Below are 26197 nucleotides of genomic sequence, written 5' to 3'. Positions count from 1 at the left end.
ATCTCTTGAGCAGAGGTGTTTAGCAAGCTGTGACAGGTGTAGAGACAGCTCTGCATATGAGTGTGCTATTCGTCACCCACCCAAATTGTGGTCTGAATAATGCGATTTAATGGTTCACTTACTCGTCAGAGCGCTTACAAGCCTACAGGGAATCAATACGCCAACACAAGCCTATACATTTAGATTCTATCTGTTATCCATCCATCATACTGCTTTCATCTGGCGTGTTCGCATGCAGCTTTGTCAGTTGTGCCAGAGCTGTTGTACACTAAGACAAGCAGACGACACAAGTGACAGGACAGAAGTGCAGGCGATGGACTGGTGCTACGGCATTAGACCATTAGCTGCTGAGGGATCACAGATGGCCTTTATCCAATGACAAGTGTCCGGGCACACGGATGAGGAAAGAGAAAACATGCGATAAATAATAGGTTTGAGAATGAGATATTTGATCTTATACCTTATAGACTACTATAGAATACTCACCAGGAATGTTTGGCTTGGTCCGGATGTGCCCCTCACATTTCCGCTTGGCTTTGAACAACAGGCCTATCTGTTCCTCCTTGGTGAGCACGTCATCCGCATGGACCTGCGTGGAGGAGCGAGGGACATGGGGTTAGCGACGGCCAACATGCCAGGTGTAACATGTACATGTCACATAGATGTCACATAGATGTCACATAAGACTGCCGCTGACACACAAATGTCGCATTTGTGAGATCTGCGAAGAGCGAAAGAGAGAAATTATTTCATTGATAAGTGATTTGAGCGTAATTCCATTTTCCAGCCCATCCAAGGAGAGATCATCTAAAGCAGGGGTTCCCAAACTTTTCAGGCCGCGACCCAAAAATAACGGGGTCAGAGAGCCGCAACCCCCACTATTATAGGAGGTAAAAAAAAATAATAATAAATTAAAGATATATATATTTTTTTATTTTTATTTTTTATAAATGGAAATGTATGGTTGAAACATGCACACGTTCAAACGCACACACACTAATAATCATTGGAGGCTTTTAACCAGGGCCGGACTGGGGAAATCATTCAGGCCAGGAAATATAGTGCAAAATATAGCCCCAGTCAGGCCACTTTTTAAGCAGGGGGTCTGGGGTCCCCCACCAGGACATTTCTTGTTACAAAGACTTCATTTCCTGCATTATGGTGCAGGCATTTTTTTATTTGTACCCTTTAAATGCCAGTGTTTGTGATGGCATCACAAATTATTGTTAAAAGATTAGCAACAACACTGATTTTGATGGATTTTCAGTTTTTTTGTAATGTCAGATTGAAAAAAATACAATCTTTTATTCAACTTCAGCCCTGATCATAACACCACATATTAATTTTATAATTCTAACCCTTTAAATGCCAGTGTGTGTGATGGCATATATTTGCAATATATCAAACGCAAAGTAGATTTTTCTGGGGGGGATTATTACAGGCTAGCATGTGTCAATGATTAGCAACAACAGTTTTTTGTAAGGGTCCCGCCTCCACCAATCACATGCGGCTCCTTTTGTGTGTGTGTGTGAGAGCAAGAGAGAGAGAGAGAGAGAGAGAGAGAGAGAGAGAGAGAGAGAGAGAGAGAGAGAGAGAGAGAGAGAGAGAGAGAGAGAGAGAGAGAGAGAGAGAGAGAGATAGTTCTCCAACTTGTGTGAGTTGCAGTGATCTCCTGGTTGTTCCCCACCTAGGTTATCTAACTATTGCGCTGCTGCAACTAGAAACACTGTCCTGGCCTGCTTCTAAGTTCAGTGGCCTGACTGCAAAAAAAAAAATATATATATATATATATATTTTTTTTTTGATTTTTTATTATTATTTTTTTAAATCATCTGGCGACCCCATGGCGGCGGCTCGCGACCCTCCTTTGGGTCGCGACCCCGACTTTGGGAACCCCTGATCTAAAGTGCAGTGTGTATTGTACACATCTTTTACACTGTGTGTTCCCATCTGGATTTAAACCCAAGTCCACACATCACTCCTATAGTACCACCAACGGACTACTGTAGCTGAATTGTCTAATATCCAGATATGATTTTCCTTAACACAGCTGTTTGCCAACCCTCAACATCCCGACCAGTGCCAGGGGGGGTTGGGTTTGTGTGCATGCAAGTGTCCCTTCCTGAAGGACCAGGCTACATGTGTAAGTCACACACATTACATACTCCAAAGCGAACTAGGCTACTAGGGGACCATGACACCACGGTCTACAGAGACCGTCCTGTAACTGGGGGGTGTCGGGTTAGATCCCAAATTTGAACCACGTGTGTCCACCCCCATGTCCTTGAGCAAGACACTGAACCCCTATTTACTTCAGCCTGGCTTCCGCTGTGCTCGCCCCTCTGGTGAAAGGCTCAGTATAGATGTGTGTGGGTAGAAACGCATGTGGGTGAAAGGTACATATCAAACAGGGACAAAGTGACACGTTTACAATCTTGTAGCAATATGATGCTTGGAATTCCTCTAGAATGTCCTCTTCACAATGTAAATTGGAATTTAAATGAATTCAATCTTTATTTAAAATCTTTATTTAATCTTTACATAGATTAAATAATAATCTATGTAAACACCTGGTGATTGTCAAAGCCCTTCTTCATCCCTGTACCTCGTGAAAATCATGTCCGTATACCTCTTTTTAAACCGGTTCATGTTTAAACTGGTCCAATTGATGTAAACATACATTTACTATATATTTTTACTCTAGTCTCAGCCGTCAAACCAACGCGGTTATTTTCTTGGCTAAACAAACCAGTACCAGTCTCACTTGTTGTTCATAGTCCCAGTTGGTATTCTTGTGATGATTTTAGCCAATATGCGGTTAGTATCCATCAAGCACTAAATGGATATGACACCGTTAGAAAAAGAGAAAAGGACATATTATACCAAAAACGTTTTCCTCTCGCACCTCACATTTTCTTAGCTTTCAAACATTGCGTCTGAGTGAGCCATAATAGCTCAGGTGTGGTTTTCCATCCGAGGAAACATTTTCCCTTCTAATGAGTCTCTGGCTGGCTGGCTGTTTGTCCTAGGATCACTCTTCATCACTAACAAACGCAGCTGTATTGAAAATGACAAGTGTCATCTTTGGCACAGCGTGACGAGAAATGCTTTCAGTTTAACACCTGTGTAGGAGCGGAACCCAAGCCTTCGAGTGAAGGCGGTAGATCACATAACAGTGTGATGTCGGACTGTGCAGATGAGTTTCTACGTACAGTATATGGCGCTTCAGAAATGACACTGTGAAATGACGGAGCACATGTAGTATGGAATACGAATGGGATATAGGTGGCTGCAAGCATAGATAATCAATAGTGCTTCTGTTGGAAGCAAAGGTTGCTATTGGAGGATCAAGAAAAGAGGGCAGGGTTTGAGATGGGTCAATGGAGACCTGGGGCGTTTATTTGCATCAAGGATGGAGAGCACCTGGTGCATATTACAGATGATTACTGGAGACAAGCATTTCATAAAGCTGACAGCTGTCTTTTTGGATCAATGCCAGAATGCTTGTGTATCTGCTGTGCCCATTAACACTTTGAGTGCCAACGACGAGATTTCTCGTCTTAACTCGCCATGCGTTGAGTGCTAATGACGTTGAGTGCTAATTTCTCGTTATTTAATCGTTATTTATTTTATTAGCGAAATCCATTAATTGTTCATCCATCCAGCCTGACGTTATCATTGGGAATGGCTCTGAGCTCGAAAAGAGCAAATACCGCCAACTATTGTCTCCTGGATGGTAATGCACATCATTGGATTGGATTGGGTGAAAAAGTGCATTGAAAAAATAACTCCGGCCCACGTTTTACTTCTGGGGCATGCATCTAGATACTATTGCATTGACTGAGGGGACTGGAAGAAGCGTAGATTATCTGTTTCGGAGTATAACGTTGGATCAATAAATGCGATTGATATTTGAAATCAGGAATTGGATTAATCTTTTTGCAGAACATCTGATGTGAGGTAAGGACTCTATTTTACCAGTATTGGGTTAATCAGATGTTTTTTCCATAGCGAACAAAACATGTCTGTGTGTGTGTGTGTGTGCGTGTATGACGTTAGCGCTGACCAGGTCATGGATAATAGATTTTTCAGCCCGCTTCACTAGCGTGCATATGTACACATATACTATTGATAATCTAGCGTTTATTTGAAAACGATTCATAAATCAGCCGAAAAATTACAACGTGTTTTGTGTATTCCACTAAAGGGCTATTATCGCGGAATGTCTCTGAAATTAGTAGAACTCTCCGAAACTATACTCGTATTCAAAACGGTATAAAAACGGAAATGTACCAATGAAAAAACTATCCATTTCGTACATGTTGACTGCAAGCAAGTCATTGATACGCGAGGGGTGTTTTAGAGTTAGACCCATAGCCATAATTTAAGATATAGTTTAAGCGTTCGCAAATATCCCCGACCTCCCATTGACTAAAGCGCTGGCACTCAAGGGGTTATCTGGGCAAAGGGCCGTGGCACCCAATGTGTTAACCCTTGAGAGTCCAAACTGCTTTTTCCCCCGTGGGCGGAGAACAAAGGGATTTAGAATTTCTCCCAAATGCTCAAAAAGTACCTCTTTTTAGAAATCGGTAAAAATAGAAAGATTACATTTTCGAGTGCTTTGAGATGTTTTATATATATATATATATATATATATCTCCTTACTTGCTAAACTTAATACGACTTGTAAATACGTTTAATTCTTGCTAGATGGTATGGTTCTAATTATCCCTGTATCCCCAGAGTACTACATCGTGTCACGAAACGCACATACACGCACGAGCGCACACACACAAGAGCGGCGTGTGCGCTGTGAAAAGGTGTTAGACCCCGCAGAGGTGAGAGGTATCAGAGCCTACCTACCCCCCATCCAAATTCTAAACAACAGATCGGCTTTTCATAATATGTATGAATTATCTCTTGCAATAATATCCACGGGACTCGACTTTTGCAGTCGTTGTGTATGTGTGTGTGCTGACCTGCTTCTAGGGCAGTCTTTTTTGTATTTTATTTTTTTATTATTTTTTAAACAAACACATAAACAAACATGACAACACACAATAGGATATACAAATACACATATGCTCCAGCTCGTACCCCCCTCTCCCGGACCCCCCATTGGATAATCCAACCATTATAATTTGTTCCTAACCAGACACTACCATTATATGCTGGCTTTTATTCTCTCCACCACTTCTAACCACATTGCCATTTTGGATTCATTGAGACCCAAAATTCTAGCTGTTGATATTTCTTGATAAATCACATCGAGATATGTAAGAATCCAGACCTTACGGCACATTTTTTCCGGTTGAAACCATCGTGATGCTATCAGCTTTTTAGCCACTGTGATACCGGATAAAACCAATCTCTTTAGCTGTGGAGGTACTGCATGCTCAAAGACATCATTCAGCAGTAATACAGAGGGGTGTACAGGTATATCCAGAGTTAAGAGATTTGACAATTGCTGGGTCACTTCTTTCCAAAATATCTTAACTGGTGGGCAGTCCCAGTACATGTGCATAAATGTCCCTTCGTCCCCATTTGTACATAAGGAGCATTTGGAGTCTTGTTTAAGACCCATTTTGTTCAGTCTTATAGGAGTTAAGTATGTCCTGTGAATATAGTTAAGATTGATTTGTTGATGGTCCGGGTTCCTTGATGCAAGGCGTACATTTGCCCAGGCTTCTTGCCAGTCAAAGTCTATCTCCAGGTCTGGTATATCCCTCCTCCAGACTGAGTCTAGATGTAGGGTTTCATACGAGGCCGTTAGTAATTGATGATAAAAATCTGAAACAAAACCTCTCGATGTCTCTCTTTCATAGAAGAATTTGTGGTATCTGGGGTGTACAATTGGTATCCTTAATGGAACACCGTGAGCCTTCAAACATGCCAATAACTGTGCGTAAAAATAATATGAGGACTTGGTGAGATAAAATTTTTTGCATATCTCATCAAAACTACAAAAACCCTGTTTGTTGAAAACGTCTCCTAATGTGTGTATGCCTTGCTTTTCCCATCTAGGGAATCTTATAGGTTGTTTTCCAATCAAGAGTGCATTGTTATTGAATAAGGGAGTATGATTATGCCATTTATGTGGGATAGAGTATTTTTTTTGTGTTTCACGCCATATCCGGATTGCATGAGTGATTATGGGGCCAAATTTCCGTTCGCATTGCTTAATTGATAATTTGGTGTACACTATGTCCTTCAGCCTATGTGGAGCTACTATATTTTCTTCAAAATTTCTCCAGGATACTGATGCTTGGGGATCAAACCATGTTGTCAGTGGTCTTAAAGTGTTTGCCTTAAAATAGTGGTGGAAATCTGGAAATGCCATACCACCGTCTGCTTTGTTTCTCTGTGCGGTGGATCTTTTTATACGTGGTGGTTTGTTATTCCAAATAAATGTGTATGTGGAGGAGTGTAATTCTTTCCAGTAACCCTTTGGAGGGGGTAACGGTAGCATTGAGCTGAAGAAGTTGATTCTAGGTAGGACGTCCATCTTAATTATTGATATCCGTGCTTGTACTGAGTTTTTAAGTTTTGACCACCTGACAAGGTCGTATTTTATGTAATTGTGCTTCACCGTTTGGCTTATGGTAGGGAATATTTCAACTCCCAAACATCTAAAGTGTTTTACCATCGGTATCTCTTCTGGGAGGGTTATATTTCTTTTTGCAGGGGCGTTAAGTGGGAGGAAGGCCGACTTCGGCCAATTTATCCTAAATCCCGATAAATCTCCAAAGTCCTCAATCAACTTGAGAAGATGAGGCAGTGCGGTGTTGGGGTTTTGCATGAACAGTATTACGTCATCCGCATATAAACTAATTTTGTGTTGTGTGCCCTTGATTACGATTGGTTCTATGGATTGGGATTGTCTTATATATTGTGCTAAAGGCTCTAATGATAGATCGAATAGTCCGGGACTAAGGGGGCAACCCTGTCTGGAAGACCGTGATACTGGAAAGATTTCGGAGGTGATTGTACCTGTTGTAATCATGGCTGATGGGTCTTTGTATAATACTTTAATCATATCAATGAATCCTTTTCCTAACCCCATCCTTTCTAATACTGCCCATAGATACGACCATTCCAACCTGTCAAAAGCTTTCATTGCATCCAGGGACAGCATCGCCTTAGGTGTGTTGTCTTCCTTGTTAGCATCTAGTACGTGTAGTAATTGTCTTATGTTATCAGTGATCAGGCGGCCTCTTATGAAGCCTGTTTGGTCCGGATGAATTAAAGACGTCATATGCTTTTGTAGTCTGATGGCTAATACCTTAGAGTACAGTTTGATATCGGTTCCGAGGAGGCTTAAAGGTCTGTAACTACCGCACTCGGTGGGGTCTCTGTCTTTTTTGAGGAGGACTGTTATGAGTGCAATATTGTCATTCTTATGGAAGACCCATAAGACTCCTTGACTGAGTATAAAATCATATTTAGTAATAAGGGTCCAATTATGTCCCAACAAGAGAGGTACATTTCTGGTGGGATACCGTCTCTTCCAGGGGCCCTTCCACTTTGCATTTCAGATATGGCCTCCCTAAGTTCATCTAGTGTGATCAGTGTTTCTAACTGTTTAGCGTCATCCTCTGAAAGTTTAGGGAGGTTAATTTGATTAAGGTATGTGTCCATTTTGTTTTGATCGAAGGTCGTTTCTGATTTGTATAAGTTGGAGTAAAATTCTTTGAATGTCGTGTTTATTTCTTTGGGTTCTGTAACAAGTCCTTGTTGTGCTCTAATGGTAGTTATATCTGCAAATTTTGCGTTGACTCTTAGTCGCATGGCTAATAGGTGACTTGGTTTGGAACCTTGGGAGTACTGCTGTTGTCTTGTGCTACGTATTTGCAATTCAGATTGTTGTCTGTATATGGCGTTAATCTCTTTTTTTAGTATATTGACTTGATTTTCCAGTTGAACCGAGTTGTTGTATTGCAAAGAATTAAATAATGTTGAGTAAAGTGTTTCCAGTTCAGCCAGTTTTGAGCATCGATTCTTGCGTATTTGGGAGGAAAAGCTATCAGTGAAATCCTTGATCATTCCCTTTGTCGACATCCATAATATTCTGGGGTCCTGCACCGAATTCGCATTTATCCGTAGGAATACCGTAAGAGCTTCTTTGATTTGTGTAATGAATTCCTTGTTATTAAGCAGCATCGTGTTAAATCGCCATCTTGGGGCTCGGGATGATAGTATACCAAATGTTCCTTTTAAGAGTAAATAACAGTGATCAGACAATGCATTGGGTATCATTTCCACATCGTAGTTATCAAATAGTCTCGGGGTTGTGAAAACGTAATCTATTCTGGATAATGTATTATGTCTCGCAGATCGACAAGAGTACTTCAGGGTCATGGGGTTGAGTGATCGCCATAAGTCATTTACACCTGTAATCTTCGACCAATCCTTTAATGCATTAGATGAATTTTTTTGTTCATTGGAAAAGGAGGGGTTTGATTTGTCCATCCTTGGGTTCCAAATGGCATTAAAATCTGCACCGATTATAAATGAGTATTCGGGAAGGTCTAACATTGCTCTGGTAAGTGTAGTGAAGAAACTAACTTCGTATAAATTTGGGGCGTATACCGCTACCAACGCTATTTTTCTGTTCTTGTGTAAAATCTTAGCTATAGTTATCCGACCATCTGCATCAGACCATACTCCCTTCAATTCAATATTCAACTTCCGTCTAACGACTATGGCTACTCCCCGAGTTCTCGTTCCAAAGGAAGAGTGACTGATGTTATGATATGTGTTGTCCGCTAACATATCTATGTCTTTCTCTAAAATGTGCGTTTCGCTTAGCAGAGCTATGTCCACCTGTTCTTTTTTCATCAGTGTGAGCACGCTTTTTCGTTTGTGTTGTTTATTTATTCCACCAGTGTTCCATATCATTATGTTCAAACTAGCCATAATCTATACATGTTGTTGTATGGTTGTTGGTAATGCAATATTTTTTTGACGCTTCTATTGAGGCTAATGTGGGCAGGTCTCTAAATGGCTGGAATAAGGGGGAGGTGAACGGAGGGGGGAGGGGGTGAAGTACATAAAACAAAATAACCCTAACGTCTTGCACAGACGGGTTACACATAAAACACATATGGCCCATCCCTAATGGATGGGATAAAATGATTAACAAAACATACAAACAATAACCCAAGGCCACTCCATTCAAACCCATTAGCCCAAGGGTCTGGGTGAGTAGCCCAATGTTAACCGCATTTCCCTAGCCAAAGATGAGGGAAAATATATATATATATGAGAGAGAGAGAGAGAGAGAGAGAGAGAGAGAGAGAGAGAGAGAGAGAGAGAGAGAGAGAGAGAATCAAACATTGACCTGAAAGAGAGGGTGGAGAGATAAGAAGGAAAAATTAAATAAATTAATTGGAACAAACAAACAAATGGAATGGATATGAGATTGAGAAGAAAAGAAAAGCACAAGAGATAAATGAAAAGAAAGGAAGACTTGCATCTGCAGCATTCTGCATGCAGTGTCCTACGTGTATTCAGTCAGGTCCCGGGTAGTCATAGCAACGAGGACGCCTTGGTGATGATGACGTCATCTTCAAGCGTCATTGTTTACAGCAGCTCGGGAAGCACGCTGGATACTTGGAGTCAGTATCTCCTCCTGAGCGTCATGAAAGACGTTTTCGTCGCCTCCACTCAGCCAGTATGTAATACGGGGATTCCTGTACATAGTTCCATCAATATAAAGTTTATCCATGAACATACGAGCATTCCGTTTGTTTTTCCTCGCATCCGCCATGACCGGGTAGAGCAGCCTGCGTCTACTCATGATCTCTGCCGGGAACTGGTCACTGATGGAATATTTGGATCCTTTCAACTCTCTTCCGTTGGACATAATAGCAGATTTCATCTTTGAATCGATGACTTTGGCCACGATGGGACGGGGCCTCTGCTGGTCGACTTTGGCTTTCCCCAGGCGATGGACTCTTGAAAAGCGGATAGCTTCGGTTTCAACCGACTTCATTTTCAGGTTATCTGACAGGAATAACCTAAAAAGTTCCTCGGATCTCTGGTGAGTTTCATTTTTAGTTTCAGGAAGACCGTGAATTATTAAGTTGTCTCTCATGCTTCTACATTGTAGGTCAAGAATGTTATTAGCCATGTTGAAATTTTCTTTTTGGAGATTACCCGTCAGACGTTGTAATTTGTTTACGTCGATCCTGAGTGAGGCATTGTCTGCCTTTAGCACCTCGATGAGTGAGTTGTTGTACTCCACAGAAGCTTTTAACTCCTTGACATTGTTTGTCAGCTGTTCGAGTAGATCAAGCTTCTGGAGTTGATGTTTAATAGATGTTAAAGACTCACAGATGTCGCTGGTTGGGTCATCCGCATCACTCGAGCCCAGCTCACTTCGGGTGCGTTTGGTATCGGGTTTGGTGCCCGCCATAGCGTTTTCTTTATAAAACGCGTCAATATAGCTTCTAGGGCAGTCTTAAATACTTCGAAGCTTCGATTTTTGTGTGCGTGTGTGTGTGTGTGTGTGTGTGTGTGTGTGTGTGTGTGTGTGTGTGTGTGTGTGTGTGTGTGTGTGTGTGTGCATGGGGCCATTGGGTGGGGCCGGGGGACAAATACACTGGAGGAAAGTAACCCAGCTCAGCACTGCTCAAATTATATCAGCACTATTGCCTGTTTGAAGGATATCATCCTCAAACACATATACACCTACATGCCTTGTAGAATTCCACACATAAGAAAGAAAGATACTGGGATGAATAAACAAAATAGGAAATAAAATGTAGAAATGCATGCAATACATAAATAAATATGAAGCTCCATATATGAAATAGAACATTTAGATAAGGTGCTACTGAGATGTTTTGGTGAGTTCTTTGTTTTTTTGTGGAAGTAGCCCTTCTTAAAAATGCATGAACATTCACTGATAATTGGTCTGTAGTGGAGTCTACAAGGTCTACATTGCCGGACCATGTAGAATCCGGACCTTGTAGACTGACATAATTCTGTGCATAGTTTAGTCTACACAGGCCATATTTCAAATAATCAAAATCTTACTTCATTCATCTTAAACATTCTTGATTTGGGGGATTGGTAGTTCCCATGAAATCTGAAGTTGTTCAAACGGCGATCCACCTTGAATTAAATCACACAGCCGAGTGAAACCTTGTTGGCTGCGTCACAGTCACGAAAGGGGCTACTTAATTCATTAATCCAATCCACTTTATTTATAGAGCACATTTAAAAACAACAAAGTTTACCAAAGTGCTGTACAAGTCCCACAACATTTAATAAAAAAAATAAAATAAAAAATCAAAGCTTTGAATTAAAATTGAAGCTCGGCCCGAAGCTTCGATTGCCAAAAAAAGCTTCGAAGGTCAGCCCTATCTGCTTCGCAGAATAATGTGGTGTATGTGTGTTCGCTGGGCTGCTTCGCAATTGTCATTTCATAATAGACACGCAGCGTGGACCTCTGTAACAACTCATCTCGAGCTGCTTCTATGTGCAACGAAAACTCTGCGAGCAGCGGTTCCAATAGTCTAACATGCTTTGCATCCTCGCCAGTCCTGTATACCCACGTCGCGCTAAAACATTAACTACTGTATGGCAGAGTGAGTGTGTGTATACGAGTTATGAATTATCTCTCGCAGTTCATTCAAGCGGGCTACGTGAACTACAGTATCAGCCACTGCTGTGTTTTGGTCACCGTCACCCGCCCTGCTGTCTAAACACGGACTGCTTTCCAATTGACAGCTTACGCATCAATGCGCTTTGTGAAGGAAAGATGACGTCACCTAGCTAACCCGCACTGTCCGCTTCCATTCATTGTGCTAAGCTAGGCTACTTTTTACTGGAATGTCTCTCTCTCTCTCTCTCTCTCTCTCTCTCTCTCTCTCTCTCTCTCTCTCTCTCTCTCAATTAGGGATGGGTATCGTTAGGATTTTATCGATACTACTACTCCTATCGATACTGCTTAACGGTTCGGTACTTTATCGATACTCTTATCGGTTCTTTTTGATAATTTTTTTATGATTTTTATATTTGCAGTTGAGAGCATTGGTCATCTCCCTACAGTAAAGATTAGAAATGATTGAATTATTGTAAATTTGTGTGGAGTGGTGGGAATAGCTGCTTCAATAATAACTTATAACAACAACAGACAAGTTAGACAACTATGTATACAAAAAAAACGATATACACTGAATGATTAGTTGTTACCTAAAGTCCTTGGACTCCACTGTAGAGAACGGGTGCAGGCCTTTGACAACAAACTTTGTCACAGCCCTGTGACACTCCTTCACCCTATCCTCTGTCATCTTTCCTCTAGCTGCTAGGGAGAAAGGACTTTGGGTGGTGGAGGTAGAGAGGATGTGTGGTGGGCTCACTGGGACACATTGGTGGCTGACCTCAGCTTGACGATCTATAAAAAGTTTTTAGATTGTAGTATTTGTAGCTAAACAATTATTTTGTTTATTAGCCTATTTGTAATAATTCGTTATTAGCCTAGGAAACTCCGTATCTTGGCTTACCGGCTGCAGTGGACGTGGATGCAGATGGACCACTGCGCGCAAGGCAGTCGAATACGGCGCATTTCTGCAAACTAATATAGTGTTTTGCAAACAAATGTTTTGATAGATTGCTCGTATTGCCACCCTTACTGGCAAATGTTTTGTTGCACTTGTGAACGCTTCGCTCTATCCGCCATCACGACTCAGTCCATGCAGAGCTGTCTGTGTCTGTGTGCAGCGCGCGTCAGCACGGAGACAGCGCTGAGATGCTTCCAGCTGCAGCACATCAGGTGTGCGGGGCTTGTATGTGCGGGGCTTGTAAGCGCTGCGGTCTGACGTGCTGCAGCTGCATACTATTGACAGCGCTTTCATTAAGGAGTACCCGTATGTATGTGTAGCGCGACTCGCGAGGAGTGTGTGTAATAATGACTCGCTGCGACTCGCTTCTCGTGCAGAGACAGAGAGAGGAGAGATCGTTCGCAACTTTTAAATAATAATAATAATAATTTCTCTAGAGTATCGATAGCAGTACCGAGGACGTCGGAGCTTATAAATACTCCGGTATTTTCTAATATAGTACCGGTTCCCGTTTAAAACCGGGGTCCGGGGGGCATCCCTACTCTCAATTCAATTCAATTCAATTCAATTCAATTCAATTCAATTCAAATGGGCTTTATTGACATGGGAAACGTACGTTTACATTGCCAAAGCCAAACAAAACAAAACAAACAGAGAAATCAAAAGGAATCAGTACATTACAGAAGGAATTTCTTGTACAGTCTTTATGGTGGTTGTATTCCGTTGGATGTCATTTTCTTGTCACAGGAGCTCATAAATCTTGCTGCTGTGTTTGCACATTCTTGTATTTCTCCCAGTAGGTATAAGAGTTTTGAGTTATTGTCCATGTTTTCAAAGTCTCTTTGGGTGTTTGCAATTTGTGGGAAGTATATGTCTCTGATGTCTTGGTATAATGGGCAGGTTGTTAAGCAGTGGAGCTCGGTTTCCACCTCATCTTGTGTGCAGTGGGTGCATAGTCTGTCTTCTCTTGGGAGCCAGGTCTGCCTATGGCGGCCTTTCTCGATGGCTAGGCTGTGCTCGCTGAGTCTGTACCTCAAGGATCTTCTTAGTTTTGGGTCAGTCACAGTGCTCAGATATTCTGCCACTGTGTACTCTCTGTTTAGGGCCAAATAGCAGTTCAATTGGCTCTGGTTTTGGGTTGATTCTTTCCAATGTGTCAGATAGTTTTCTTTTTGTTTTCTTATAATTTGATTTAGTCCAGTGTGGTTTCTGTCTGGTGGCTCTGCTTGTGTTTGTGAGCAGAGTCCCAGAACCATCTGGCTGAGTGGGCATCTCTCAAGGGTCTCTCTGTATGTGAGGGCTTTGTTGTGGAGTGTGTCTGGGTCACTTTATTTTAGGTGATTGTGGAATTTAAATGCTCTTTTTTGAATTTTGATGAGTAGTGGGTATCTTCCTAGTTCTGCTCTGCATGCATTATTTGGTGTTTTCCGTTGGGTGCGGAGAATAGATTTGCAAAATTCTGCATGCAGAGTCTAAATTATTTTAACTTTTTCTTTTGTACATTTTAAAGTTAAATGCATCAATCTGGTGCACTTTGAGAGCAAAATAAATGTGTGTGTGTGTGTGTGTGTGTGTGTGTGTGTGTGTGTGTGTGTGTGTGTGTGTGTGTGTGTGTGTGTGTGTGTGTGTGTGTGTGTGTGTGTGTGTGTTTGTGTGTGTGTGTGTGTACAAGATACAAGATCCAAGAGTTTTATTTGTCACGGCATACTATACAGTGAAATGCGGGGGGTCTCGCCCGCAACGATGTGCATAATACAAGTAATAATATAATATAAGAGTGTACAGTATGTGTAACGGTTGTGACAACGTCACCTCAAACTTCGATGCCCGAGGGAGATTCAAACACGGGTCTGCCACGCCACGTGCAACAACACAGACCGCTATACCAAGAGGTGAATTCACTTCTTTGTACCGTGTCTGTGCGTCTTTTGAGGATGTGAGAGTGAGTTTAACCCATAGCACCGCTACTCACCCCAGCCCTTCTTGACTGCGCTTCACGATACCATCCGTTACATATGTCCTTGAAACACGTTCAGTTGGATTGGAACACTCACACCCCATTGACCCGATTTTATTCTTGCTTGTTTTCTGAAAATGAGATTTTACGACTCAATAGATCTTGTTATAACAAGGCTCCATGCTCAGTGCTATGAGTTTTTTTTCTCTCACAGAGTTGCTGTCTGTAATTATGGCAAGCAGATTAACCCGTTGACCTGGAATTGACAGAAGACTGGCATTTCCTTTACTTTCTGTATTACATATATCCCAAGTTATCTAAATGGTCCATAAAGGACTAACATTATGGTGCCTTTTTATCCCTCAAGACTAAAGACACAACCCATGATTAATTCCCTTGTCAGTGTCTACACTCCTACACTGCACTGTCGATGCTATTTTAAGGACTGAATATTAACCACTCACTGTAAGCTTAAGTCTCCCAAAGGCACTGCACTCCAAAATGTATGTTGATGTAACAACATCATTAAAAGTTGAATTATTTCAAGTGTACATTTTGTTTTACATTTTCTACCTTGGAATTCTAGAATGCTACTGTATAGCTTCAGCAGTGACCAGTTCCCACTGTGACATTATCATTATTGAATGTTTGTTTCTCAAAAATCTCATTTCACATTTGAGATTGTATACACCTCAATGGGTTAATATTCATTTATAAAAATATGACTTTCGATCATTTTAGAAAGGATGTGGGCCCAAATTATTTGTACATTAACTAAGTTATCATTAATCACTGATGTCTGAGTGACATATGCAAATAAATAATCATAATCATAAACAGCTGAGCAATTTTTTTTATAATTCTGTCACAATCATTATGGTCACTTGAGATTGGGAGACCTGACACATTGCATGGCACTGTTCTAGAGATCTTAAGACAATTCTAATTCTCCTTATGTTTTGTTTTATATTATGTGTGTTTACGTATTTTTTATGTAGGCTAATACAAAGTAAAAACATTGGGCTTCATGCATGAAGCGATATAAGAACAGATTTCGTTCTTAACTAGCATTTCCTCTTAATTTGTTCTTACCTGGGATTCAGCAAAGTTTTCTTATTGTTGCTTTTTTCTCAGGCAAGAACAAATTATAAGAGTGGTCGAGAGCACTCTTACCGAAATAAGAAATTCTTACCCCCCGCCCCCCCCCAATTGTTAAGGGGAGGCAGACCAGAGAAAGACTTTCGTCTTGTTTACATCAGGGTCCCCCATTTTCAATTCATAATGACATTTATGACATACACAACATACAGATATACAGATATATATCATGACATTTATGACATGACATACAGATATGCAGTATACGTAGCATATAACGCATATTTAGAGATTGCAGTGGTTCCCAAACTTCTGTTTTATGCGGACCACTAGATTGTTATCAAGAACATTTGCGGACCACCTCGTATGCAAACAGTAAAACATAAATAAACAACTGACTTAAACCCAGTAATACACGAGACCCTCTTCTTGGACCAAGTAGATTTCGTCGATAATCCAATGTACAGTTACCCCCACCGCCTACCCATCCCCCCCACCCCACCCGACCACCTCTGATGTACAGTACCCCCCCCCCACCCCACCTACCAACCCCCCCCCCTCCTCCAATGTACAGTTTATACATCAAATGTATATACTCTCTTTTTTTTATACTCTTTTTGTATCACAAACTATACTGTATTTGTAGATCTGGTATGTCATAAATGTATAGATGTAGCAGTACTGTCTATCTGTATGTCATGTATGTCATATATGTTATGATGAATTGAAAATGGGGGACCCTGATGTAAACAAGACGAAAGTCTTTCTCTGGTCTCCATCCCCTTAACAATTGTCTGTATTGAGCTGTACTGTATTGTACCCATTCTGCAATCTGTTAATACAATTTTCAATCAATCAATCAATCAATCAAGACCCGCGTTGCGGGCACTGCGTTCCGTTCTCAGAATGGATTTGAGAGAGATGTGTCATCCAGTTTGAATTGGAGCATGCACTGTAATATGCGCACTGCCAGTCATCAGGATATGCGGAGATATTCAGACTCTAGATCTATTTGCAGAGCCAGATGAGTGGCAACCTGTGCGATTGGCTCTTGACAACGCACAGTTCAGTATTGACAAAGCCTACAGTACTTTGCTGGAATGATACATTTTGCACGTACAGTATACAGTATGTGTGTATGCGCGCACTGCGGGAGGTAGCCAGAAGTGTGCAACTAGCCAACTACTATTATATTACTATATGAATACAGTATATTCCACTATATATAGCTATAGATGCTGTATGATGACAATTATACATTTGATTCCTATCTAATTTTGATCCATCGCAAAGCGCTCCAGCGCTTGAATACGGCCGGGGGATCCGATGCAGACCCACAGCTCTCGTATTATAATGAGCCCGCGAGGCGTGTCTCTGTATGCAAATGACTTGCCCGAGAACGTGCATCCAGTTTAGAATGAGTGGAATTCACCATTAAAAAAACCTGGGTAAGAACAGATTCTGACTTTAAGAACGGCTTGATGAATGTGGGGGTGGCTTTTCTTATTGTTCTCTTAACAGACAGGTAAGCAAGAATATAAGAAAAATAATAAGAGAGTATTGTTGAATGAGGCCCAATGTCCGTGGCGCAAGGGCATACTTTTCTGAGCTTAAAATGAAAGTGCAAATATCAGGCCCGGGCGGCTTTGCAGTACGTGCAACCATAATGCCCTGATCCATCAATATTTTCACTGCTCTCTCAGGCTGGAAATAAGGACGTCCAGTTTGAGCTGAATGAGGTTCCAGAGGGAAGACGTTTATGGCTTTCCACGGTAAACAACCACAGATGGAACAACATTTCACCACAGACTGTACTGACTATGCCAATATAGAATATTCCACTGACAACTCCAGAGGCCATTTTTATCCAACGCCATGACCTCCTTTTCTTTAAGCCAGGGCTAAACCAATGGGAATCCGGAAACAGAGGGAAACAAGTGCAAATTCGTAATAGCTGCAACCTTTTTTGGGATAGGCCACTCCCATTACCATGCCCCCTTTTAGTCAATTGGCAGGAACACACACACACACACACTTTCACACACTTGACCTCCATGCCCAATTTCAGCTTCCTAGGGCAAAACCTGTGGCCGCTAGAGGTTGGAAAATCTTTTGTGGACCAACGAAGAGACCGACCGACTGACAGATATCCCTTTTATACCGGCCAGGCTCCGTGCTGGAGCCGGTTCCCGAACGTAATCTCGCACCGGCCGGCGCGTTCAGACCAGGATTAATTGGTTCAGAACGTGACAAATCGGTGCTCAGCTGGCACCGGAAAATTATTGTTTTTTCCTCGCGAACCGTGACATCATCAGTGGCCGTGTCATAGTGGGCTGTGAAGACGAGTAGTAGCGAGTCAGCGCGCGAGCCAACACACAAAAGAATACACGCACACACACGCTGTATACATTTGAAATTAATCATACCAGCAAATTAGGCTTCTATTATTCGAATGACTTGTTTTAATGGGTATCATATAGTAGTAAGTCCTACTGTAGAACATGACATATTAGCATGACATCTGATTTATTAATGCCAATAATGGACAACCGCAATTGGCACTTGAAAAGTGTAAATCATGTATTAGTCAGTATTTCATTACGGCCCGTTTAGCTCAGCTGGTTAGTGCGCTGCCTGTGGAGCGAAAGGTCCCGAATTCAAATCTTGGTAAATAATTTTTTTTTGTAACGTTAATTAATTTATACACTCTGGTTGATAAGATAAGATATTCCTTTATTGATCCCCTTGGGGAAATTCAGGCATCATAGCAGCATGGGGGATGGGGGGGGGGGGGTGGGTACAGGTAGTAAAAACTACACAAGCAGTGTAAACAAATAAATCAATATAATTTACTATCTAACTAACTGAAATATACAGTATCACAGTAGTCACATAAGGTGCAGTATGCATAAGGTAGTGTTATTGTCCTTTTTGGGACACCAGTGTATAAATTAATTAACGTTACAGAAGAAAAAAAAAGTTACCAAGATTCTAACTCGGGACCGTTCGAACTCGGGACCACAGGCAGGGAAACTAACCTGCTGAGCTAAACGGGCTGCCATGAATTGCGACTGACTAATCCATCATTTACACTTTTCAAGTGCCAATTGCGGTTGTCGTTTATTATTGGCATTAGTAAATGAGATGTCATGCTAATATGTCATGTTCTACAGTACGACTTACTACTGTGATACCCATTAAAACAGTAATTAGAATAATAGAAGCCTACTTTGCTGGAACGATTCATTTCAAACGTATACAGTGCGTGTGTGTGCTTTTGTGTGTGCTCGCGCGTTGAGGCTCGCTCTCCACGCATTATTTCTACCCCCGCCTGGGTAACACCCCCGTTGATGACGGAGACGGTGGAATGTTGGTTCTGCTTAAATGGGTGTAAACGCGGGGTGGTTCGCCAGAGAGCACCAAGGTTCAGAGGGTTAACTATTCGTCTCTTAAAAGGACATGTGTCACAATCGTCAAAACTAGGGCTGATCTTCGAAGCTTTTTTTGGCAATCGAAACTTCGGGGCCGAGCTTCGATTTTAATTCGAAGCTTCGGAAAAAATAAAAATAATAATAATAATTATAATATATATATATATGTTATGTTGTGGGACTTGTACAGCACTTTGGTAAACTTTGTTGTTTTTAAATGTGCTCTATAAATAAAGTGGATTGGATTAATTAATTAAGTAGCCCCTTTCGTGACTGTGACGCAGCCAACAAGGTTTCACTCGGCTGCGCTGCCTGGGTGCAGTGGGGCTGCTCTCACAGCCAACGACATGACATTACATAATTATGTTGCAACCTTCGTCTATCAAGCAAACAATTATATTATATTTAATTTATCATTTATAATTTATAATTATATCAGACAATGCACCTACAAAAGCAGATGATTACAATTAAATTAGCCAACTTGGTAACACATTAGTCATAGCAGCATAGGCATAGCCTTATTAATGTTTTGTGTGGCGTCGCCGTCGTGTACAACTCCAAGGGATATTCCCTTGGAGATGCATTTTGGAGGCAAAAAAAGATTATATATATATATATATATATATATATATATATATTTTTTTTTTTCACTTTGATTTTTTTTTATATGTTCGAAGCTCATGCCATCGAACGAAGCTTCGAAGCTTCGAAGTATTTAAGACAGCCCTAGTCAAAACCATCACAAAACCATCATCATCAGCACCATTATCTTCATCATCATCGTCAGCACCGTCATCCTCCTCACCATCATCACCACCACTGTCACAGCTTCATAATAAACTCCTTTATATGAGTCTCTCTGCTCCGCTCTATCTCATGGCATCATTACACTGGAAAGTAGGGATGCTCGATATTGGCTTTTTTACCGATACCGATATACCGATATTGTCCAACTCTTAATTTCCGATACCGATATCAACCGATACCAATATATGCAGGGTCCCCCCCCCCCCCAAAAACGTAATAATTTCAGGTAATTAACATTACATATCTCTTGTCGTGTAATTAACACAACATTATGCATACTTTGACAATAAATAAAATAAAAATGTGTTCTTACTTGCTTCTGCCTGGGTAAATAAAGGTTAAATAAATGTAAAAAAAAAAAAAAAAAAAAAAAAAAAAGTGAAAACCGATACCGATATTTTCCGATATCACATTTTATGCCAATATCGGCCGATAGTATCGGTAGGCCGATAATATCGGACATCCCTACTGGAAAGGCAACTGAGGTGAATTGGCCTGGCATTACGGACTGGCATTAAAACGCATCTCCTATCTCATATATCTAAACTGCAAACCGGGGTCCGGAGAGTTTAAGTTATTTAGTTTTTTACCCTAGAGAAATGTCTCCTTCATTTCCAGACCTCAGTTTCCAGCTCAGAGGGGCGCACGTCTTAAAGATATGAAGGATGGTTTGCCATGTTAAGAAGAGCATCCTGGGTAATAAGTGTGCCCCCTGATTATTTTTGAAAACTATTCCTTCTCCGTTGGCTGAGCTCCAAACCACCCAAAGTAAACACGACGCTCACAGGGAGAAACATGCACATTCTTATTTGCAGCATTTCATTCAAAACACAGTGTTCTTTTTGTTGAATCCTTTTTTTGAGCGCGGGCCAATATGAAAATTAGAAAAATACACACCATATAAATATATGTGTTTTCATCACTGGTCCCCGGGCATACACACTCTACTCGGGAAGCAACCACAGGTTTCTATTTGTCCTCTAAAGACTGTGGGTTAATGGCTTCAACTGAAACTCTCTTTTTCGAGAAAAAGGGGCAGAGGGCCAAATATTGAGTTTGCCGTATTTGGGGCTGGTGTGTCGAGAGTAGACAGCGCTTAACCGCTATGATTACATTAGCTGATACTGGACAGAGCGTGTGGGTAGAAAGGAGATATACATGTTGTGGCCGTCGGATGAAAACCACTTATCTCCGAAAATATTTTCTCTTCAGAAATTCGGGGGGAAAACAGCCTTGTTTTCAGATTAAAATCAATCATGTCATACATTGTTTTTTTTTTTATGTGTTTTATAGGGTCCTGGGGTTGAGAAACTGGCTCACGTTGATAGAGAACCGGTAAATGTGCATTCCCAGTAAAAAAAAAATAAAATAAAAGTTTTCCACCCGACAGCGACAATTTCCCATCGTTCAATTCAGTGAAGACAGCGAGGGCATAAATTGGGTCTCACTGTCATCCATTTGTGGGACTCGAACATGAATCTGTCAAATGTTGTCTGCATTGCTTTTAGAATAACTGATTCTGTTTTGCGGAGACAGAAGGAAAAGGGGGGATCAAAACCACAGTATGAGTCAAAAGGACACTTTCCAGGACATAACCAACGGTCTTGATTATGGACAGTGTTTCACAATGGTACTGTATTGCATTATTTTATTTTCTTCCTCTTTCTTTCTTTCTTTCTTTCTTTCTTTCTTTCTTTCTTTCTTTCTTTCTTTCTTTCTTTCTTTCTTTCTTTCTTTCTTTCTTTCTTTCTTTCTTTCTTTCTTTCTTTTTTTGAAAGTTGTGGTTGACCAAAACCATTTCCTGAAATGGTCTTCAGTGTATTGGAGCGTCAGACGCGGAGGCTGGGAAAGTACAGATTCTCCTTCAAAAAACACACAAAACAACTACTAAAATACAAGCCGTTTCAATGAACACCACCCGTGCCAATAGTTTAAACAATGGATTATTCAAATGGTCAAAGGCTGATCCAGCAGTAGGTCAGTATGCCCTACAGCAGGGGTGTCAAACTCATTTTCACAGAGGGCCACATCAGCATTATGGTTGCCCTCAAAGGGCCAAAGACCGTATAAATGTTAATGTAATGTAAAATAGATGTAGCTACACATTTACATATTGTTAAACATGTTGTTTCTGTATTTATTACTTATTCAAGTTATACATATTGCATATGCATTTGCATAAATGTAAAAATATATGTTAGCTTATGTTATTTTAACAAATAATTTTAGTTTATCAGAACCCCATATTACTCCATCAATCAATGATCAAACCATTCAAGTCAAGTCAAGTCAAGTCAAGAGTTTTAATTGTCACGGCATACAGGTATACAATGAAATGCGGGTGGTCTTGCCCGCAACGATGTGCAATACAGTGGTACATATAATAGAATCAAAATGAAAAAACAACATTGTGCAGTAAACAGGTAACAGGTAACATGGAGTGACACCTCGGTATCTGTACATAGTTATTTACAGAGCATATGGGACATGCTAGTTAGCTTTGGTAGTGCAATACACTGTTCCTGTTATTCTAATTTAAAGTGTCCTTTCCTTTGGCCATAAGTGTGCGTGTGTGCGACATGAGTGTGTGCCCGCTCATGTTAAAGTGTTAAGTGGCTGCTCGTGTGTGAGCGTGCACAGTGTGCGTGTCGTGTGTGTGTTCATGTGTGCTTGTGTGTGGATAGTTCAATGTTCTGAGCACTCAATGTTCATTGTTCATGGCTCTGATGGCCTGGGGGAAGAAGTAAATAACAAAGAAGAATATCATCAAATACAAGCTATGACATTAAGTTTGTTCAAAACCTTTTTGTCACAGTCAAGAGGGGCAGAACTAACAACTGTGAGCTGCAAAGAACATGTGGGACAGATGTAGCAGATGTTACAAAAACAAATGGCTGCACACAACCTTGCAGAGGCCATACATCCAACTAATGGAAGATAGTTTAATTAACTTTAATTAACAGATTGCAGAATGGGTACAGTACAGTACAGCTCAATACACACAATTGTTAAGGGGATGCAGACCAGAGAAAGACTTTCGACGTGTTTACATCAGGGTCCCCCATTTTCAATTCGTAATGAAATTGCTATTATGTGTCTGCATGAACACACAACTGTAACTGTACTCAAAAATAACAAAATAAGGGTTGTCTCAGTTCACAACTATATTGGTCAAGTTTTGGGTGGGACTTGTTTGCGTCCCTACAGCTTCTTATTCAATTGAGCGAGATGCTCGGTTATGTCACACAGCCAGTTTGCATCTGACAGTTCAGACAATATTTCTTCAACCCTTTGTTACCTATTCCGCCTGGATCTTTTTTGTATTTTGGGCTGTAAAATTGTCAAAGAATGTCTGAGGAGTAAGTGCTTTTGGCTTTTTTCCTTTGTTACTTCATCAATACCTCAGATGTTCAACATACATGTATGTGTAAGAATGTGTAATAACTAAGGCTGTCAAAGTTAAAGCTTTATTAACGCATTAACCCACAATTATTTTAACACTGCTATTTTTTTAACCCAATATTAATGTAAAAAAGAAAAAAAAAAGAAAAAATTTACCTGCGCTCTTGGGGGGCCACATCAAATGACGTGGCGGGCCGCATTTGGCCCGCGGGCCGTGAGTTTGACACCTACAGTATGCCCTACAGTGTAATGGCACTATTTAATGACTATTAAAACATTGAGTGTTTCTCTTTTAAACTACAAAAATCTTTTTCAACAGGCGGCTAAGTGGCGCAGTGGGCAAGGCGCTCGCCACTAATGCAGGAGATGCTGGTATTGAGCCCAGCTCTCGGCGTTGCTACCGACTTGGCTGGTCGTTCATACTAATACAATTGGCAGTATTAAGAGGGTGGGAACGGTGGGTGCGGATTGGACGTTGTGGACAGCGACTCCTACAGGTCGGTTGGTGCGCCTGTACAGCAGAATCAGGAAGTATCGGGGGCAGTGTGAGCCTCCCACGTGCTACTCCTCGCCGCTGAGATCGCGCTGTTCAGGTGAAAAGATGCGACAGCTGCCTCCTCGTGTACCGGAGGGGACAGTGACGTGATGCAAGGCTTGGTCCTCACTGCAGCCGACCAGTGGGAAGCATAGTCTAGCAACGTTCGAGACAGGGGAGGGGAGAATTGAAGGGTGAATTGGCGAGGCGAAATTGGGATGGGAGAAAAATAGAAAAATAAGGAGAAAAAGTGGATAAAAAAAAATCTTTTTCAACAATAATATATCATATTATATCATTGTCAGGGTAGTTGTGATTCTTTGAGAACATCGGCGCCCTCACGACAAATGAACACGCTACGGTGCCAGAGGACCGAAGAGCAGTTTTAGGTTATTTCGTAGATAGCTCCCGCTCTGCTCTATGGGAAATCCCTTTTAGCATAGGGCTACTTGAAAGAATTTTGCTACAATGCACCTGCACCTGTCCGGCCACGCCCACTCTCGCCCTTAAGAGAGGGGTGTGACCGTACTTCCGCTCTTCCCTATTCTTTCACAACAGAAGTGTTTTTGCTACAGGCACACGTTCTTGTGTTGCGATTTTTGTCAAAATGGCATCACCACCGCCTGGGAAACGCCAGCGGTCACCGTCATGACCTCCTCCATGCGCCACGGGGCTCCCTAATCCCACACTTGTGGTGAAGTGGTGAGCTCCGTGTGGAGCTGGGTGCGCGCCGCACGGTTGCAGGTGCAAACCCCCCGCCTCTGCTCGCTCCCACCATCGGTGGTGAAGCGGCTAGGCGGGTGGTCTGACGAGGCTCTTGCACCGTCGGGGCAGCCCCCGCCTACCAAGTGGGGTGGCCCCCGATCACAAGAGTTACGAGCGGACGGTAGAGGACGCTCTCGTCCTGAGCTCATGGTGGCAGCAGCACGCCAGGGAGAGAGAGACATGGGCAGCTGGACGCATCTCGAGCGATACTGTTACACACCGCCAGGTCGGGGGGACTGGCTGTGAGCCGTATTCCCCTTTAATTCCTTATCTCTCCCTCTGGTGTTTTTCAGCTCTTACGCCTAAAAACCTCCATATTCCCCCTCGAAAAATACAACTACGTTTCCTTCAATGTAGAGACCCTCGTATGGTGTGTTTTTATTGAAGCAATGTGTAAAACTTTTCACTGAATGTGTTAGTGTATGCCTCAAACGTAGAATGGGGAGTGACAAGAGGACAGGCCTCATGCCCCTGTCTTAGTTAACCTCCTGTTCTTCTCCCCTCCCTCCTCAAAATACTATGTTTCAAATAAAAGTCCCTCTGAAAGAGAGCGATTTTTTTATGTAACGGACGTGTGATTATTCACTGTGTATTTTGGGATATTGCCTATGAGCGCTCGCTGTCCTTCTGTTGAACAGCTAAGGGCTGGCGAGCAGCGTTTCTCTTGTGAGGAGAGTTGCTGGATTCATATGGGAACGCGTCTTTTAAACAGTCGTATACCTTGAATCAGCGAGTGGTTTTGCTACTTTGTGTTAACGTGCAACCAAGGGCGCTGCCCCTCTCCCCAGAGCCAGTCTGTGTGTTACTGTACCTTAAGGCGCTCCCATAGTCCAGCAGACTGTACACAGAGCAGACTCCGCGGATGTCCGCGCGGACGTCCGCGCGGACTCTTGAGCTTTGATCTCAGCGGACAGCAGACCCACAGGTGCGACGCTCCTATTTTCTGAGGCGCGGACATCCGCGCCGCTGACTTGGTGTCACACAAAACGCTGCTCGGCGTTTTGGTTGACATCGAACTGCATTAAATGTGACACTGCGCGAGCGATTGGTGGCGCGAGGAGAGAGATGAGCCCGTGAAGCGCGCTCTCTCTCTCTCTCTCTCTCTGTCTCTCTCTCTCTCTCTCTCCGTCTCTCTCTCTCTCTCTCTCTCCGTCTCTCTCTCTCTCTCCCTCTCTCTCTCTCCCGCTGATAATGTTCCCTCTGATCTGCCAGTACAGTAGAACAGACAGAATTGTGGGAAATGTAGTAAAACTGGTGCGAGAAATGTAGGAAATAGACCGCGGACGTCCGCTGAGATCTGCTCGACTATGAAAGCTCAAAGAGCCGCGCGGACCTCCGCGGAGTCTGCTCTGTGTACAGTCTGCTGGACTATGGGAGCGCCTTTACGTGCTAGGGTAAAGAAACAGGACGGGCGACAAGTTTTCGCTTATGAAACAACCGGGCTCTAAGTGGACGTGTCTTTTAAACAGGCATGGTCGCCTAGCCCCGGTTTGGTGGTTAGCTGGTTAGCTGGTGTGTTTTGGGTGTTTTCAAGATGATAAGGCATGCACACGCTTATATGTGTCTGTTCATTGTAAACACAGCGCACGGCTAGCGGCGCTGTTCTCTGTTTCTCCTCATATACATGCTT

At 42.1% G+C, this 26197-nt stretch overlaps 1 protein-coding gene across 1 annotated transcript in view; it reads right to left on the bottom strand.

Moving 5' to 3' along the window:
* Nucleotides 1-26197, bottom strand: part of pth1r (parathyroid hormone 1 receptor) — a 206551-nt gene that overhangs the window by 96568 nt on the left and 83786 nt on the right. Inside the window, exon 2 of the mRNA XM_084328002.1 lies at nucleotides 487-589. Coding sequence (XP_084184128.1) covers nucleotides 487-589 — 103 coding nt within the window. The remainder of the gene's footprint in view (nucleotides 1-486; nucleotides 590-26197) is intronic.

Source organism: Notolepis coatsorum (genome assembly GCF_963971535.1).
Source record: "Notolepis coatsorum genome assembly, chromosome: 13".
NCBI lineage: Eukaryota > Metazoa > Chordata > Actinopteri > Aulopiformes > Paralepididae > Notolepis > Notolepis coatsorum.
Note: the sequence above shows the minus strand (reverse complement) of the source record. Positions and strands in the feature narration are given on the sequence as shown.